The sequence below is a fragment of the Pipra filicauda genome, unplaced genomic scaffold (genome assembly GCF_003945595.2).
Source record: "Pipra filicauda isolate LSUMZ 115617 unplaced genomic scaffold, ASM394559v2 scaffold102_size2360937_pilon, whole genome shotgun sequence".
NCBI lineage: Eukaryota > Metazoa > Chordata > Aves > Passeriformes > Pipridae > Pipra > Pipra filicauda.
The window spans coordinates 947,662-964,425 of NW_024103463.1; the positions used below are offsets into that span (position 1 = coordinate 947,662).

The following is a 16,764-nucleotide window of genomic DNA, read 5'->3' on the forward strand; positions in this document are numbered from 1 at the left end:
TATGGCTTTTGTAATAATTCTTCATGGGTTCAGCTCTTTGTGGCTTTTGCGCATCTGTCTTTAACCCTGTAGCTTCTCTGTACAGTTACTTGTTAAACCTCTTTAACTCTTGGCTTCACTTTGCTGTTGCACCATGCAGTCTGAAACAGCCAAAAATGTGGAGTGTTCTTGCAGATGCATCTGAAAGATCTGTTGTGTTAGCCACATTCTTTTTTTTTTTTCTTTCTGAGAACATTTTACCATTTGTTCCAAACGGGAACTGGCCGTATCCATTGAGATTAGCTTGTAAGTGTGTCTAATCTCACCCTAAATCTCCATTCACAAAGATGCTGCTTCCTTACTGGCAATGTGTTCCTTCCTGTTAAGGTTTCTTCTCTTCATGTCTTTGTAATTGTGAAATTCATAATGCATTTTAACTTTGATTACCTTATGGAGGAAAAATGCATATGTTCACCTGCATGGCAGCATGAATTGCTTTACATCTGTCACTATTAAGTGACAAGGGAAATGATTCCTAATTATGTTGTCTAGGGATGATTCAGGACTTGCTCTATAGATTCCATTCAGAAGTGTCCAAATGGTGTCTTGTTGGAAGGTGGGGGGAAAAAAACCAAACCAAAAGAACAGGGGAACATTGTCCTCAAATTTTTAGTTCCTGGTGTCTGTGAAAAAGAAAGATTTATGTAACTGAATGTGCTGCATTCTGCTCCTTGGCTTTCTGTTGGAGGTGCCAGCGTGTTCTTGCAGGGCATTGCTGCTCCTCACTTCTTGACAGCACACCTGGGCTTAGTGCTCGCCAAGGCTCTGGTTTGGTACATGAGCTGTGGAGCTGTGAACTGCATTCACTAGACTTGCCCTAATTTTTTAGCATGTGATGATCCTGTATTCAGTCTTTCCTTGATTAAATGTCTGCTTCCAGGGGGAGTCAGCAGCCTGCATGTGCAGATAAGCTGAATTGGGATTTGAGCAGGGAAGCACTGGGCAGACTTGCAGCCACAAAGAGTCCCCTCCAAATACCACTCTCTGTGGCTTTCTCTTCTTGCATTTGAAGTTGAGCAGTGATCACATAAATTCTTCTAATATCTCTCTGCTGATAGGAACAAAGAGACAAGACGTTATGTTAATGTGTAATATTGGTGGGGCGGTAGCTGAGCTGAAGTCTCCCAAGGGTAGGACTCATAATCCTCTTAAAGGAGAGGAGAATCAAAGAGGCTTTGGAGGTCACCTTTTGTGGGGTGAGAAACAATCCCTGTGCAAAGCTCTGCACCTCTATGATCAGTTCCTCTCCCTTTTTCCTATGTCATCTGCCAGCAGTGGAAAATAGATCTAGATGAGTCCTGCAAGAGTCTTGACCCCTGTAAAACTCCTCCTGCCTCAGGTTTGACTACCTGCCAGAAGACAGCTGTGTGTTTATGGGTTGATAATCTTATGTGACAGTGTTAGAAAGTCTTACTGTATACAGATACTTGTCTGTTACTGGAGAGACACTCAGAGCATGCTTTGATCTAAGTGGGACCCATATGCTTCTGCTTAGCACTGCAGCTTCAACACAGTTTCATGTTCACCTTATATTTTACTTGTATTGGAGAGTTGTGAAAAATTCAGATGTCTAAATGCAGTCCTAAGTTATCACTTTAGTGAATTTTCTGAATGTTTAAAACTCCTTTAATATTAGTATTTGATACTCAAAGAGCAATACTTTCAATCCTAGTGACTGCGACAGGTCAAGAATTTATTAAGGTGGACTTTTTGACTGTGATTTGTGATATTTTAGCAATTTGTTGGGACAGAGATGTAGCATTTGCTCATGAACATACTGTTTTCTTTGAAAGACTCACTTGTTTTGCAAGATTGTCCAAGTGCAATGGAAACTTGCTGCTTATTCAAGAGACGGTCACAACTTCATCTCTGAATTTTGGAGTAGTGAACTGTGTACGGAAGTGACCCAGACTGTCCTTTGAGTGTGCTTGTCCTCCAAGTGGAAGCAAGATGACGAGCAGTGATTGAATTTGCTGCATCTCTGAGGCAAAACTGGGTCTTCCAGGAATCCCCAATTTGATCAGTGCTGTGTCCAGAGTGAGGTGTTACAAGCAGTGATGAGAAGTAGCTACAACAGATGTTGATCGTGAGAAAATGGGTGTCAGGCTAAAGTCATGAAAAATACCTTATGAATAAGGGAAGATCTTCTGAGAAGACCCTAGAATGTCACTACCGTTAAGGTATTGCTGTGCACAGCAGATGAGGGGTAGGTGTTGGCACAAGAACCCTTTTATGGTGAGACAAGGGACAAATTACTGGTTCCAGCATCCTGTCACCTTCAGTGTCGTTGCAGCTCCATCGCTTCACAGTAACTGTTGCAGTGGTTTCCTGCACAGAGCTCTTTAGATGGATCAGCTCTTCCTTCCTAAAAAGCTTGGTTGTGCAAAAGTGGTCAGCTTTCTGAAGCGACTTTCTTAATAGTTTAACCAAGGTAAAGAGAGCCTTGGACATAACCCAGGCAGCAGTTTCTAAGAATTCTTTGTTGTTCGTGAATCGGTGTTGTTTGTATAATGTTGTTGTCACTGTTCCTCCTGGCTTTGATCCCTGGTACTGCTTGCACATGCTGCTGCCGTTTGTCATGCCCTACTTAATCACAACAGGCTGTTTCTCACTCTCCCTTATGTATTTTAGTAGCTCTTTTGCTCTGGAAATGGTGCTGGTAGCAAATAAATTAAAGATTTATTTTTGAGGAAATAGGGCATTTTAAATATTAATGGTGTGTTGTGGAAGATGAAAACATGAAGAATTAGATTGCTGATTTTTTAATGCACAATTTAAATCTTTTGAATAAAAGTGTTTTTGTATAACTACTATGTAGTTTTGTTGTGATATTTTATGTATGTTGAATAAGAGAGCAGCTTCACAGTTGCTTGAACTTTTGCCTTGCCTTGGTTCCCACTTCTCATATCTTTTGACGCTGGGGGCTTGCTGAATCTCATGGTCAGATCTTTTAGGGACCTGATCCATCTGAGTACTAAAGGCTTTTATTGTAGTTTTATATATTGCTGTTTTGGTTTCCTACCCACTTGGGTGTTTAATCTGCTTGCCTGCAGAAATGCTGATGCTGATGTAAAGAAGATGTCAGGAGAGGTGAGAAAGTTGAATGATCTTTCTGCTGGGAGTGACAACTCACATCTCCTTAAAGTTGGGGTGAGACTGTTCTCAGCGTGCGGTTGCAGGGCAGTTGGAGCTGGATGGAATTGGCTCTGCTACTCTTGTGCCTGCCCTTGCCCTGCTGAATGATTCTTCCCTTTTACTTTCGTTGGGCACTGGCACTAAACCAGTTCAGGAAGCCACATTGGCAAAAACAACTTGTCTTTTTTTTCCGGGTTTACTTTTTTGCCAGGCTGGTTTCTGAGCGGGATCAGTGAGTGCCAGTGCTGACTCAGGACAGACGATGGGTTTGAAGAGTGCTGACTTAGATTTACTTAAGCTGTGATGGAACTATACCCTCAGATGCATGTTAAGGAACAAAGGGTAAGGTTTGCCAAATAGCAGGTTTTTTTAGTTTTGTGTGTCTTTGTGGATTCATGTGGTGAGTTCTACAAAAAGGGCTGCTGGACAGCTTAGAGACTGTGATTTTTGCCTTCTAGAGCAGACACAACAGAAACTGTAGAAATCTTGTTTCCTGAAGCTGTTTCATTAGCATGCTTCCTACTCTGTTCTAGAAGTCAAACTTTAATGGTTATTCAGTCTTTTGTGCCTTGTTTTTGATGAGAAGGCCTTGCACAATGGTGTCTGTCTGATGTGAGTACCTGTCACCAGCTGAAAGCAGAGAACTGAGAACCAGGTCCTTCCCAGTAGGTTCCCAGGCAGTCATCAAATAAGAAGTACTTTCAGCTGGTTTTGTTTCAGACAGTATTTGAGCTGATAATTTGGGAAGCTTTCAGTCTGTTTCTCTCATGGTCAATTCTAAAGTGTACTAGCATGGCATCATTGCTTAGTGCTTATCTTGGTTTTCAGTATTTCTTTTTGTATTTCCCTGTTCAAATCAAAATTCAGCTGCAATTGAAAGAGTTGCCAAAACTGCAGATAGGCTCCCCACTCTTTAAATGTCAGTCTTCGAATCAGTGGGAATTTGCACATCACGTAGGCTTGCTTTTTTTGAATGGAAGATCACCAAGACAGTTAGTGGTTATGCAATTTCTGGGAGAGTTTTGTGTCAGAACTTGGCCCAAAGCTGTTCATTCGCATTAGTGACTTGGTTAGTCATGTTTTTATATTTATTTCAGCATGCAGACTGCAAAAATGACATATAATTTTGGACAAGCAACAGCTTCAGGGAGTTCAGTAGCTCAGGATACGCATCAGTGTGACCTCATTTTGTCTCATTAAAGAGACCCTCCACACGGTTGGAGGCAGCAATAAAGTCCCCTACGTGCTCAGTTTAGTAAGTGATCCTGTTCTGCAGCAGCCGTGAAACGAGAGGTGAGCTGGGAATGCAAACCTTGGCTTCAGGCACAGGGATAACCATCAGTAATTCAGGCACCTTGTGCTGATACAACTGTTTGTACAGCTGCACAATGGATGGGGGATCTGACCTGGGTTGAAAAGTAATCCTTAAAAAAAACAGAACAAAGCGCTGGTTTATTTTTTACTGTGATCAGTTCCCTAATTTGATCCGTGGTGAGGCTGCAAACAGTTGTACCAGCGCAGCAGGGTCGAGTGGGAGGGTGCTGGTGCAGCTGCCAAAGGACTGCCTGTGTAACCATGGTCTGAAGAAGTAACCAGAGGAGGAGTTAGACACTGATTTGACTTGATCAGTGCTAAAAGGAATCTCAGCAAAGTGTTGGGTGGGCTTTTAGAAAGCCAGGCATTTGGAGGGAGTTGGTTTCATCGTGGAGGATCACTTTAAAGAGCAAGCAAGACGAGCAGTTGTTTCCACCCCAAAATCTGTCCTGTTTTACCAAACTAGAGAGAACGTGGTGGATGAATAGTCTCAACATGTACTTTTTCCTTGTGCAGACCAAGCTTTTGATGTGTGTGTGTATGCATGTGATGTATGAGAGAGCTGGAGGCCTAGCTGTTCACTTTAGTTTTCTTCCTTAATTCAGTGTTTTTACACGTTCTGAAAGCAGAAAAGAAATGATGAAGTGCAGGTAGATGAAACTTTTTTACTTTACTTTCAATTTCAAATAGACTTTATATCTCGTTTTTCTGTGTAGGTCTTGTTTTTTCCTCTTTTGTGTTTTCATTTATCTTCCCTTATTTCTTATGAGATGGTGGAGGGCAAAGAGCCAGAAAACACCCCTTCTTTCTCTGGTAGCCCACATAAGTTCTGAAAGTGTGCGCCCTTGCTCTTGAGTTGAGGGGGTTGACTGTTTTTCCTGTTGCAGAATCTCACTTTGGCATCTGTGCTTTGCTTTCTGTGTGTGGCAGGTGTAAGATGCAGCACATTGACTGTTCCTTTCAGTTCCTCTCAGTCACCCTCTCAAGCCTGAAAACGTCTTTTATTGCCGCACAAGTACTTCCTTTTCCTGCAATTTTTGGTGATTTTGCTGGTTTCCTCTTTCTTACGCAAGCTGGGAGGATCTTGTCCCGTATTCCCACCAGCATTCCAGGTTTCTCTACTGGCTAGGAGCCTGAGGGACACAAGGCTGAGGTGCACAACCATTTCTCCTTTTCCAGTCTGTGTGGAGGTTGAGTGGGAGCTCAAGCTCCAGAGGTGTTTGTACACATGTGTGATGACAGCATCTTTCAGCTTGCAGGACAGCAGTTACTCTGTAGGTGATGGGGCCATACTGACTTCCTTGGCTCTGGCCTGACACCCCCAAGGGCTTCTGGGGCATTTTTAACCAGGAGAAGATGAGGTAAGGACTTGGGAGGTGACAGTTTTTCTCTTCACCCTGAGACCTGCTTGCCTGATTCTCCTCTCTTTGGTGGGGCTGCCCCAGCACCGAGCTGTCCTTCTCAGTGCCATCCATCCAGCTAAGCTCCCACAAAATCACACCTTCCTCCTCTGTGCCAGCAGTGGCTCGCTGTGCAGTGTGTTGGTCCTCTGGTTCAACACAGCCATCACCAGCTCTGACTCATTCTCTTGCTGTCAGCAGATTAGTGTGTGGTGCATTTACCTGCTCGCCTGTCCCACCTTCCAATGCTGTTGAGGTTGTAGAATTTGGTACCCACAGCTGGCATGAAAGTTGTGCACTTTGAACACTGGTTCCTGAACATTCCTCCTCGTGCTGAACTCAGCACAGTCATTTCGTCATCTTGCTACTGAGGAGGCATTTGGGTGGAGTTACCTGGATGATTGTGCAGAACTTCCTTAGGGATGTGTGGCTTATTTAAGCCTCACTGTTGGGGAGGAGGCCATGATCTGTGACTAAAGAGCAGGTAACGCTTTATTACCAGCATAAGTGAAAACTTTACACATAGTATTTTTTGAGGCAGGAGGTGAAATTGTTTCCTCTGCTTATTCAGTCCATAAGTTGATTCTTTCCAAGTTAGTTTTTGAGCTGAGCTTCTACAATGGAATTGGTGTGATTTTTTTTTTTTTTATTTTATTTTTTTCCCCTTTTCCCCAGCTCTGCTATGAATGCAAGGATTAGAGTTTTCTGCCTGTTGATGAGTTTTCTGAGCCTCATCACTAGTGTGAATTCAAGAAATGTCTTTTCTTGGTGGGTTAGGTTGATTTCTTATTGATTTTGATTGTTGAAAGTAAGTTTCTTTTTCTAACTGTCTCTGACCATTGGATTGGAGAGCTGTGCTGAACAGCAGCTTTTGCATTGGAATAATTTAAAAATAACCTGTATTCAGGTTATTTTTAAATAACCTGAGAGAGAGAGACTTTTTCCTCCTTGTGAATGATATGAAGAGAAGCCAGAAATTAGCTCACAGAAAGCTGAGCAATAAGGCCTCACAAGCATTGATCTTCTCTAAGCCCCTCTCTAGAAAGCATGTGTCATAATCTCATCTCTCCTATAAAATGCAAAGCCAATATTGGATGACCCTGCTCTCCTAGGCACAAGTTTGGAAGAAAATCTTCTGGACTGGTACCGATAAAGCAACCTTTTGTTGTACGTATTTGATCAGGTCTTGCTGCTATGGAAACTCCTAGGCTTGGACTGCAGCCAGTGCTTCAGAACAGAGAAGGAAGGTGCCCTTTACTATTGAGGCAGGGTGTATTTGTGGCAAGGTGCACCAGGATTTGGCAGTTTGACTCCATCTCGTTCATCCTCTCTGTCCACTGGAGACAAAGGAGTGGTGACAACCAGACCAGGGCTGGACCTTCCTCCAGCCTCCCCTTTGCAGTGACACTGATAGCAGTGACAGGGTCTGGCAGGTCCCCAGGCAGCCTGTGCCCTCCTGCCAATGCACTGCATTTCTCCAGTGAGGAAGGGGAAGGCTGGAGAAAAGAGCATCAAGGGAATTAAATCATACCATCCCTGTTACGTGCAGTCCTCTCCCGCTCCCCAACGTGATCTTATCGCAGTAGGGCCAGCTTGTCCAGCATCAGGACAAACAGGCATACAAGCTGGAAGAGGGGCCATTTGAGCCCTGGCTTTGGTTACCCTCACTTACAGACAGCTGCACGACAGATGCTCACAAAACGTTGCAGAGTACCTGCTCCATATGTTGCTGAACGTGACAGACCTTCCCTGTGCACTGTTGTGTGCTAAGGTTTGGCGTAAAAAAACCCAGAAAAACAAAAACCAGAGAGAAGCTACCACTGTAGCATGCCAGGGTGAGAAAATGGCTATTGTTTGTGTCCTGGGTCTGGATCCCTAGCAAGGACTTCCAGTACCTCAACCTCCCCCCCCGGAAAGCATGCCATGCTTTATGCATGGGTGACAGCAGAAGGGCCTTTGCAATTCTTGCTAATCTGGCCTCTAAGAAAAAAGCCTTGTTTAACCCCAGATCTGGGCACTGGCTTTAGCGAGTGGTTTCAGCATTCCAGCCAGAGTTAAAAGTGCATGGCTCAGCCTCTCTCTCTTCAGAAAGAGCTGAAAAGGCTTGGCTTCCGCTCCTTTCTTAGGAAGAGAAGAGGATAAAATTCTTGGTCTCGCCGGCTGCTGGCAGAAGTGCTGAAGCTTTGTGGTCAGAGTGATACAAGTATGGCACAAATAGTCTGTCACAGTTTAACCCCAGAGGGAAACTCAGCCCCACAGCCGCTCGCTCCCTGCCCTCCCGGTGGGATGGAGAGAGAATGGGAAGGGTAGAAGTGACAAAACCTCGTGGGTTGAGGTAGAGGCAGTTAAACAGGTAAAGCAAAAGCTGCGTGCACAAGCAAAGCAAAATAAGGAATTCATTCCCCAATTCCCATGGGCAAGCAGGTGTTCAGCCATCCCCAGGAAAGCTGGGCTTCATTGCAGTAACAGTGACTTGAGAAGACAAATGGTATCACTCCAAACATCTCCCTTTTTCTTTCCCCAGGTCTGTATGCTGAGCATGACACTGTATGGTTTGGGATATCCCCTGTGTCAGTTGGGATGTTACCTCCCAGCTTCTTGTGCACCTCCAGCCTCCTCGCTGGTGGGGTGTTGTCAGAAGCAGAAAAGGCCTTGACTTTGTAAGCCCTGCTCACCAATAACCAATCAACGCTATTTTTTCAGCACAAATCCAAACCATGCTCTCATACAAGCTACTATGGAGAAAATTAACTGTCCCAGATAAAACCAGCACATACTCTTCCTTCAGATCTCTAGGAGACAGAAGCATAGGGTACACCTAAGGACTTTTACTGCAAGCTTAATTTTGGTTTCCTTACTGTAGGTTCAGTCAAGCTCTGTGTTAGAGTAGAACAGGCTCTTTTCCTTGTGCACAATCCAGCAGTTTGTGCATTTGTGCCCTGTAGTTGAGGCAGGAAGAGTATTGGTGAGGGAATCTCAGCTCATGGTACCGGCTGGAGTGTACCCATTTGTGGCTATTGTCCTTTTCATGCCCTTCTTCATTGCGGTTCCTGCCCCAGCTTCACTGTTGGCATTCTCTTCCTCAGCTGGCATTCTCCAACAGCTTTTCCTAAGACTTCCGTTTCACTTCTGGTGCATGTATGTAGATTGTATTTTGCTTCCTGGCCTCGATCTGACGAGCCACATTTGCTGTGGTAAAAGCAGCCTGTTGAAAAAGGAGTATTTGGTAGTAGTTCAAGTGTTGGACAAGATGCAGGGGAAGGCTCAGGATTCAGAGCTGTGTGATTAAGCAGTCTGGGAAGGTTTGTAGCTTCCTGGATACCACGATGGCCAAATGTTTCTGGTTACATCCTAAGCGTTGCTGCAGGTTCTTGGAGAGCTGAGTTCTCTGCCCGGGTCCCAGGGCTCTTCTCCATTTACTGCTGACTAGACAGACATGTCTCAGACCTGTGGGTCAGCTTTTGTGCTGGGAAGTTGATCTCATAGCACAGTGGGAGACATTTTTTTTTTTTTTATTAGACTGGGTTTTCTTTAGTAAAAGCTGGCTCACCCAGTCCAGCCTGACTAGAAACCACCTTGCTTTTCAGCACGGATGCTGGCTGGTGCTTCTCTTTGCTAACGAGTCACCAAGAACCCACTGGCCGAATGCTGTAGTCCTCTTGCCTGGTATAATGGTATTTCCTGTTCTTGTGCTTTGCCCCTGAGTGCTCTGAGGTTGTTCAGAGAACCTGCAACTTCTGCCGTTGTGACGTTGAGGTCTGTGTTTATCCCTCGCCTGTGGCTCAGCTCCAGAGTCGTCAGTGGCCATCTGCCTTAGCCTCCCTCAGGGCCTGGGGCTGGCCACAGTCCGAGGAGGGGCTGCAAAGGTGCATGTGCAAGCTGCTTACGGCCGAGGCACGAGTCAGCAGTGCTTAGTGCAGGCAGCTTTCTCACTGTGTAATGCATCACAACTTAAAATGTTTGTTCTCCTTTTCATTTAGGAAAATAGCTTTACTAGTGAGTCACGAAGCATTGCCAGCATTCCCATGCGAGACTGCTTATAAAGAGTAGGAGGGTCAGCATTGTGGTGCACTCTGCAGTAATTCTCACACCCATCTGCCTTCACCTTTGAGGCTAAGGTTTCTGACACCTTAAGTTACACCATCAAAGAGGACAGGTTTGGTGCTGGTCTGGCAAGATCTTCACCTGTAGTCTTCAGCCAGGGTTCAGTGGTGTTTAAGAGGTGTCTGGCTGGGTCTTCAAGAGCACAGCACTGTGTCTGTGCAGGGACATATTCCCTGCTGGAGAGTGATGTCAGTTTTGGGGACAGGATTTACTCCCCTTAATGGTTAGGAAAAACAGTTACCTTGTGTGTCTTCCTGAATTTTGTTTGGAAATGTGCTTTACTACAAGAAAACACATCTTATTGCTGCTCTTTATGCCCATCCTGCTAAAAAGTGTTTGAACAGTGAGGTTTGCAGTTCACATTTGGAGCTGATACACTGACAGACAGGTGTCTAGACTTAAATATTGTAGAGCAAATTCTCTTCCAGTACAAGAGTCTTTTACTGGGGAGGATAATGAAATATGAGATGTAGTATGTCCTTGAGTAGTCATGGATAACTCTGCTCTTGAACCTCCTCCCCCACATCTCCAGAGTCTGGCTCGATGGGAGATCTGTCTCACAGTCTGCCAGAAGAGGGGAGGCTAAACTGGCCTGGATGCTTTACTGCTGTTTGAGCTATAGTGGTGGTTTTGGAGGATACCAAAGGGTCTGCTTGGATGAACTGGTCTCCCTCAAGCTGTTTCTTGAACTGTGCTCTGCATTTTGTAGTTTAATTGGAAGGGCTCTGAATTTTATAAGCCAGCTAAAATAGTTGAACCCATGCCTTTGTTTAACAGACGAAGGATGAGTAATATTTAGGACTTCAAATAGTTTTCTGCTTTATATTTGTTTGAAACTGCTGGGATTCTTCTGTCTTTACTTGTGGATAGTGTCCATGTTTAGTAATAACCCTTTACTTTGAGTTCGTTTGATGAAAAACACTAAGCTGTATCTGAGCTATAAAGTGTCTGTTTCTTAAGTCCTGTAGACATATTGCTCTTTAAAAATGTTGTTTCTGAAATGCTGCTTGCCACAAAGTATTTTTTCTCACATTCATTTGTACATGGGAAACTGCCTGTATTGCTGTTTCTTTAGAGTGCGTGGATGAATGTGTGGAGCAGTAACTGGGTTTAGACTCTCTCCCCACTTCATGCCCAGCTCCTTCTCTTGTCTCACAGCCTCAGAATGTTTTGTTTCTGTGGCTGTCACTTCTTTTCAGGGTGCCTGCACATCCAAAACTTGTCATGTTGAGGTTTTTTTTGGTGGTGCTGGGGCCTTTGGCAGTGAGCCCAGGGCATTTGGTGGCTGCGGGGGCTTTCCCAGGAGCTCTGGATGACTGCAGTCATCTCACATCTCTAGGCCAGAGGACAAGGCTTGAGGGACTTGGCAGAGTGGGTGGCTTCTGTCCTCAGAATGATTCAGGTGGCATATGCTTCCTGTTGCTCACTTTTAGGAAAGAAGGCTGCTGAAAGTAGGATTCAGATATCTTGCTTTGATGACCAAAATCTACCTGTAGCCTGCAGGTGAGGCATCTGTAACTGAGAACAGTCACTGTGGGCCTTGGGGGTGTTTGTGATCTCCATCTGAAGTTAGTGAAGGGGTCTGCAGCTGATGAATCTGCTTGTAATGCCCCCGCTCCAAAGGATGGATAATAGTACTTCCTTCTGTCACTGGCAAAACGGAGACCTTGAGACACTTCCAGTGAAAACTGAGACTTGTACCAGAGCTGAGAGTCAGGTGCATGTCTTCTGAGTATGGCAGTTACTGTTGTCACACTTGCAAATCTCTTATTTCTCTTGTCCCGTGAAGTTTAAACTACAGGAAGATGTGAAGTTAAACTTGTCCTCTGTATTGTTTGGAATAACTGAAAACTGCTTTAGTCACTGGCAAAATAAAAGAAACTGAGTCCAAGACGAAGCTACATCAGGAAGGAGAGACTTAAGTGTGTGAAGCATTTGTCTGGAGTCTGTGAAGGGCTGGCCTGTTGCAGATGCTGGCACCTCGTTTATTCTGGGATATGAACTGCCTTAAACCCAACTAAAACATCTCTGACGGAAGCAAGCGTCTGCAGCTGAAATTTCTTCTTGTTGATAAAGCAAATAAGCCAGAGGAGAGAAATCCCCAGCGTGTTTTTGTTTGTGATATGACTTAGGCTTTGAGTGTAGGAGACAGACTTTGAGGGATACCTTGAATAGACTTTGATATCAGTTGCTACAGAGAGGGACCATCTGTAGGGTTTTTTCCCTCCCATTCCCTGGCCCCTGCCTTAAAAGCCAGCTAAATATTCACATTGTTCCCCTTACACTGAATGTGGTTGTGTGGTCATGTAACCACAAAAGGAAATGTTTTCTGTCGGCTCAGTGAGATGATTCAACTCAAATGTACGTACACTGATACTATTCCAAAATCCAGTGCGAGGGAGTGAGCGGGAATGTGCGGATAGGGAGAGGGAGCATTGTCCTGTTGCAGGGAGCTTTTGGGTTAGATTGGGTTAAACGTGTTATGAAGATATCAGCCCTCCTTTTGAATCTCGTGAGCTGCATCTCTGACATGATTGAATTGGAGAGGAGGGAGCAGAGCCTGTGTTCATCCAGAATTTCCCCCGGCCATGCAGTGTTGTGTAGCTGTGGAGACATCCCGTGGCCAGATGAGGAACAGCCTGAGCCGTGTCCCTAGTTCAGGCCTCCAGGATCCCTCAGTTCTTAAATTACTGCCCTTGGCTGTCGCTGTGCTAAGAAACTGGAAATTTGATGCATTCGGAAACTCGAGTCACCACATGGTTCTTGTACCAACATTTGGATAACTCATCGTTGTAAGGAAATCCTGTGGCATTTTCCCCAGCAGTCTCAGGATCAGCTATGATCTAAGCTGGAAAGGGCAAATCATCCGGAGAGAATTTGGGCAGCTTTACTTTTCCATCATCCTGTTGCTGTGCTGGGCACTCTGCAAACATTAAAAGAGCATCTGCTTCTCCAAAGCACTTGTAATCTCATTTGGACTTAGCAATATGTCTCGCCTACCTCTAGAGATCAGGGACTTGTGCATGTAGGTGCTGTAACGTGTCAGGAAATAGTTGTTGTCCTGAGGGGCTTGGAGTAATGAAGGAGAGAATCTGAGAGGAATCCATTCAGTTCCAGCGTACACACAGTGACAGTCCTACTCTGAGAGTCTTTCATGTCAGTGCTTGAAGGGAAGTGAGCAGTAAAGGAGGAATAGTGCAAGAGTGGGAGGTGAACAGGAGTTATTTAGTTGTTTAGATGTTAAAAATGCAGATGCACAAGGAGTGAAACTCAGGTTCTGGAAATGTTTGTTCTGCCTGTGTCAGTCACCGTTAACTGATAGGCAGCTGTGGGCTTGGTTTTAATTGGGCTGCAGCTCACAGTCTGTGCTCCATTATCACATTACCTTCCTGATAAAATGAACAAGGAAGGAAATAGTATTTGCTAAAGATGTGAAGCTCAGAATAGCCGTATCTCCTCCTTTCCTGTCTGCTGTCAATCCTATTGGAGAAGCTGTGGATGGGACTGCCTCCGAATTAGCGTGTGTTTGCCTGTAGGATTAAAGACATGGTGAGGAGCATGCTGGAACAAGCAGGATGTAAATAGAAAACAGAAGAGGAACAGATATGGATATAAATAAATACTAAAACCTTTCCCAAGCGAACAGGGAGCGAATGTAAGGGGTCCTTTAACAGGAGTCTCTTTTGCTCTTTCAGATCACTGCAAGGAAGCAAAGTGCCAGGATTTTCCCCCTGTGGCTGCCTGACTGCTGCTGAGCTACCCCTCCCAGCCCATGTGGCTCTCCCCATGCTCCAAGAGTGCAACTGGTGCTCAACGCAATGTGTGTTTGTCAAACCATGGAAGTGGGCAAGTATGGCAAGAATGCCACTCGATCTGGAGACCGGGGGGTCCTGCTGGAGCCTTTCATCCACCAGGTGGGCGGCCACAGCAGCATGATGCGCTACGACGACCACACTGTCTGCAAACCCCTCATCACCAGAGAGCAGCGCTTCTACGAGTCTCTGCCCCCGGAAATGAAGGAGTTCACACCCGAGTACAAAGGTGAGGCCTCTCGTCAGTCCACAACACAGTTACGTGGACTTCAGGAACCTGCCCTTCCATCTTCCTGCAGCTGCTGCTGTCATGCTGTCTTTTGGTGTCATTTTATTTGTTGCTTTATAACTCTCTTTCGCAGGCTAATAATTTGATAGGAGCGTTTGGAAAGGAGGAAGTATTTTGTTTTTTGTAGGCACGGAGTTAAATCCGTTCCTCGTTCAAGACAGAGAATGTGCAGTGTGACAGTTGTAGCCCACAGCTTAAGGTTATGGATGTGTAACTGAAGTAGTTCCATTACCAAGTTATTGTCAATTACAGCCTTGACCTTGAGCTAATGAAGTTAGATCATATACTGAGCATTTGCACATTCCAGTTCGGTAATTTATTGCTTCCTTATTCCATCTCTTTTATGGGTCTGTATCAGCAAGCTGCTAAAGCAGGAAATATGGCTTTCCCAGCACTGAGGTGAAGCCTTGTCCCCAGCTGCTTTGAAGGAGTGGAATTTTCCAGTGCCTGTGCTGTTGTAGATTGGCAGCTCAGCTGTGTCTTTCGGAAGCTTGATACGCTTCCGGCCGCGTGCGTTCATATTCAGGATGGTGATGCGGGCAGGTAGCCTTTTGGGGGGCTCAGCATTCCTGTTCCCTCTGCTTCTTTGTCTCCAAGTGGCACTGGGAAAGCTGTGCTTCACGGGCAGCTGGGACCACCATCTGCTCAGGAGCACTTTGGATCTGGCTGCAGCCTGACGCTCTCAGAGCAGTGTCAGTTTACCTGCCCGTGTCTGTGTGCAGGTCATGCATGAGGGATGCAGTTTCCAACAGATGGGTCCTCTTGTACCCCTTCAGCCACTCTGGGGCTGTGCAGTGCTCTAGTGTCCCATCAGGAATCCCACTGAAGCCTGTGTAGTTCCTAGAATCATGTCAGGCTTTCCTAGGGAAGTGTGTTTAAAACCAGTGAAGCTGATAGTCCAGATGGAGATCTGTCTTTTTGAAGCCAGATACTTCCTGGTAGCCTAAAGGCATAGGATGTGCACCTCTACCCTAGTGTGGGATTTCATCTGGGGGTCCTGTGCAGTTTCCTGACAGTCTCAGAAATTGTTCCTACTGATCTGGGAGAGAGGAATATTGGGGTGATATTTGCTGTCTGAGCACTCAGATGTTACTGAAAGACTTCAGAGAGATATCTCAAGGAACATGTGCAGGCAGCCAGAGCACTTGAAGTGGCATTTATGTAGTGACATGCTGGAGTCCTGAGCTGCTCTGGAGTTGTGTTTGAGCCACCTGAACTTTGTTAAGCATTGTCATGTGCAGATTCGGAGAAAGGAAGTACACAATTGTCTGCATCAGCTGAGCAGGACGAGGTTTCCTCACATTTGTGATGAATCATTTGATTCAGTGGATCTCTCATTTGGTGCTCCTGGCAGCTATTCAATACTGGTGACAACCTAATAAAATATTTTGTCATTGCACATCAGGAGATGGGCCGATGGCCTAATTTTTGGGGCTGGAGGAGTCCCAGATATGAAGATGTCAGTCCTAACTGGAAGTGTCAGCTGTCCTGCTCTGTGGCTGACCAGATAGATATATTCTGAGTCTGTGCTGTGATAAATCCCTTGGACTGTGGTGCCTTCCAGGAGCCTTCAGAAGGTAGAACTGGACAGGACACACGCAGTCCTGCTTGCCTGCACCTGGCTGAGGTAGTTACACTTTTATTGCTAGGGAGCCCTGGGACCTTGCAGATCCCTTTTCTGTGAGACTGGCTGACTTGTGATAAGAGTGGCAGGTGTCACCTCAGCCTTAGGGCATTGTAGTTCATGGCTCTGATGCTGGAAAGCTCCTTTAGCAGAGAAAGCACAGTCCTGCTTGGCCATTGATGTTCCCATCGACAGCAGGAATGCTTCTGCAGGACACAGGTACTTAGCCAGAGAACTGGGTACTTACTTCATATGCTTCACTCCCATCAGCATCTTGGCAGACTGTGCTTGACTCCCTCCAGTTTGACGACATTTGCTGCAAGACTGAAGGAAGGAAATAATCACACCCTCAGCCTACCAGCTGCACTTTTGTCCTTGTTTCCTGTGGTGGCAGAGTTTCCCCTGCTGCCGCCGACTGTTCGCTCAGGTAGTGGCGCAGAGAACTCTAAGGGGGTTTTTTCTCTGTGCTGTGCAAACAACAGTCGGGTTCTTGTAGTCTTAAACCCCTTTTATTTACTCTGGGTTTGCTCTGCTGCTCTGTGAGCTACGTTTTCCTCCCTGCTGCTGAACATTTGGGTGCTAGTGGTTGTATATTCCCTCTGCCGAGAAACAGAACTGACACATCGCTTCTCCCTTGCAGGTGTGGTATCTGTCTGTTTTGAGGGAGACAGCGATGGCTACATTAACCTGGTGGCCTATCCCTACGTGGAGAACGAGGCTCTGGAGCAGGATGATATGCCAGAGAGGGACCAGCCCCGGCGCAAGCACTCGCGCCGGAGCCTTCACAGGTCAAGCAGCGGCACCGAGCACAAGGAGGAGAAGCCTGGCCTGGCCAGTGACAGCACTGAAAGGTAAAACTTTGAGGGCCCAGTGCCAGCAAGATGAGTGGGATATCTCTCTTCCTCACTCCTTTGGTTGAGGATGTTTTGCACTTCCATACAGTGGCCAGGCTGTCACACACTTGCTAGCCCAGAACGTTGTGGCACTGCAAACTGTGTCAGGAGTTTTGCTGGGTTCAGGACCAGCTCGTCCACATGAAATGTTTCT

At 45.7% G+C, this 16,764-nt stretch overlaps 1 protein-coding gene across 3 annotated transcripts in view; it reads left to right on the forward strand.

Moving 5' to 3' along the window:
- The window catches only part of IP6K1 (inositol hexakisphosphate kinase 1), a 37,543-nt gene that overhangs the window by 15,428 nt on the left and 5,351 nt on the right, over positions 1–16,764 (forward strand). For all 3 annotated transcript variants that reach the window (XM_027733631.2, XM_027733961.2, XM_027733875.2), the window contains 2 exons: positions 13,688–14,033; positions 16,358–16,568. In XM_027733631.2, coding sequence (XP_027589432.1) covers positions 13,811–14,033; positions 16,358–16,568 — 434 coding nt within the window. In that variant the 5' untranslated portion in view covers positions 13,688–13,810. The remainder of the gene's footprint in view (positions 1–13,687; positions 14,034–16,357; positions 16,569–16,764) is intronic.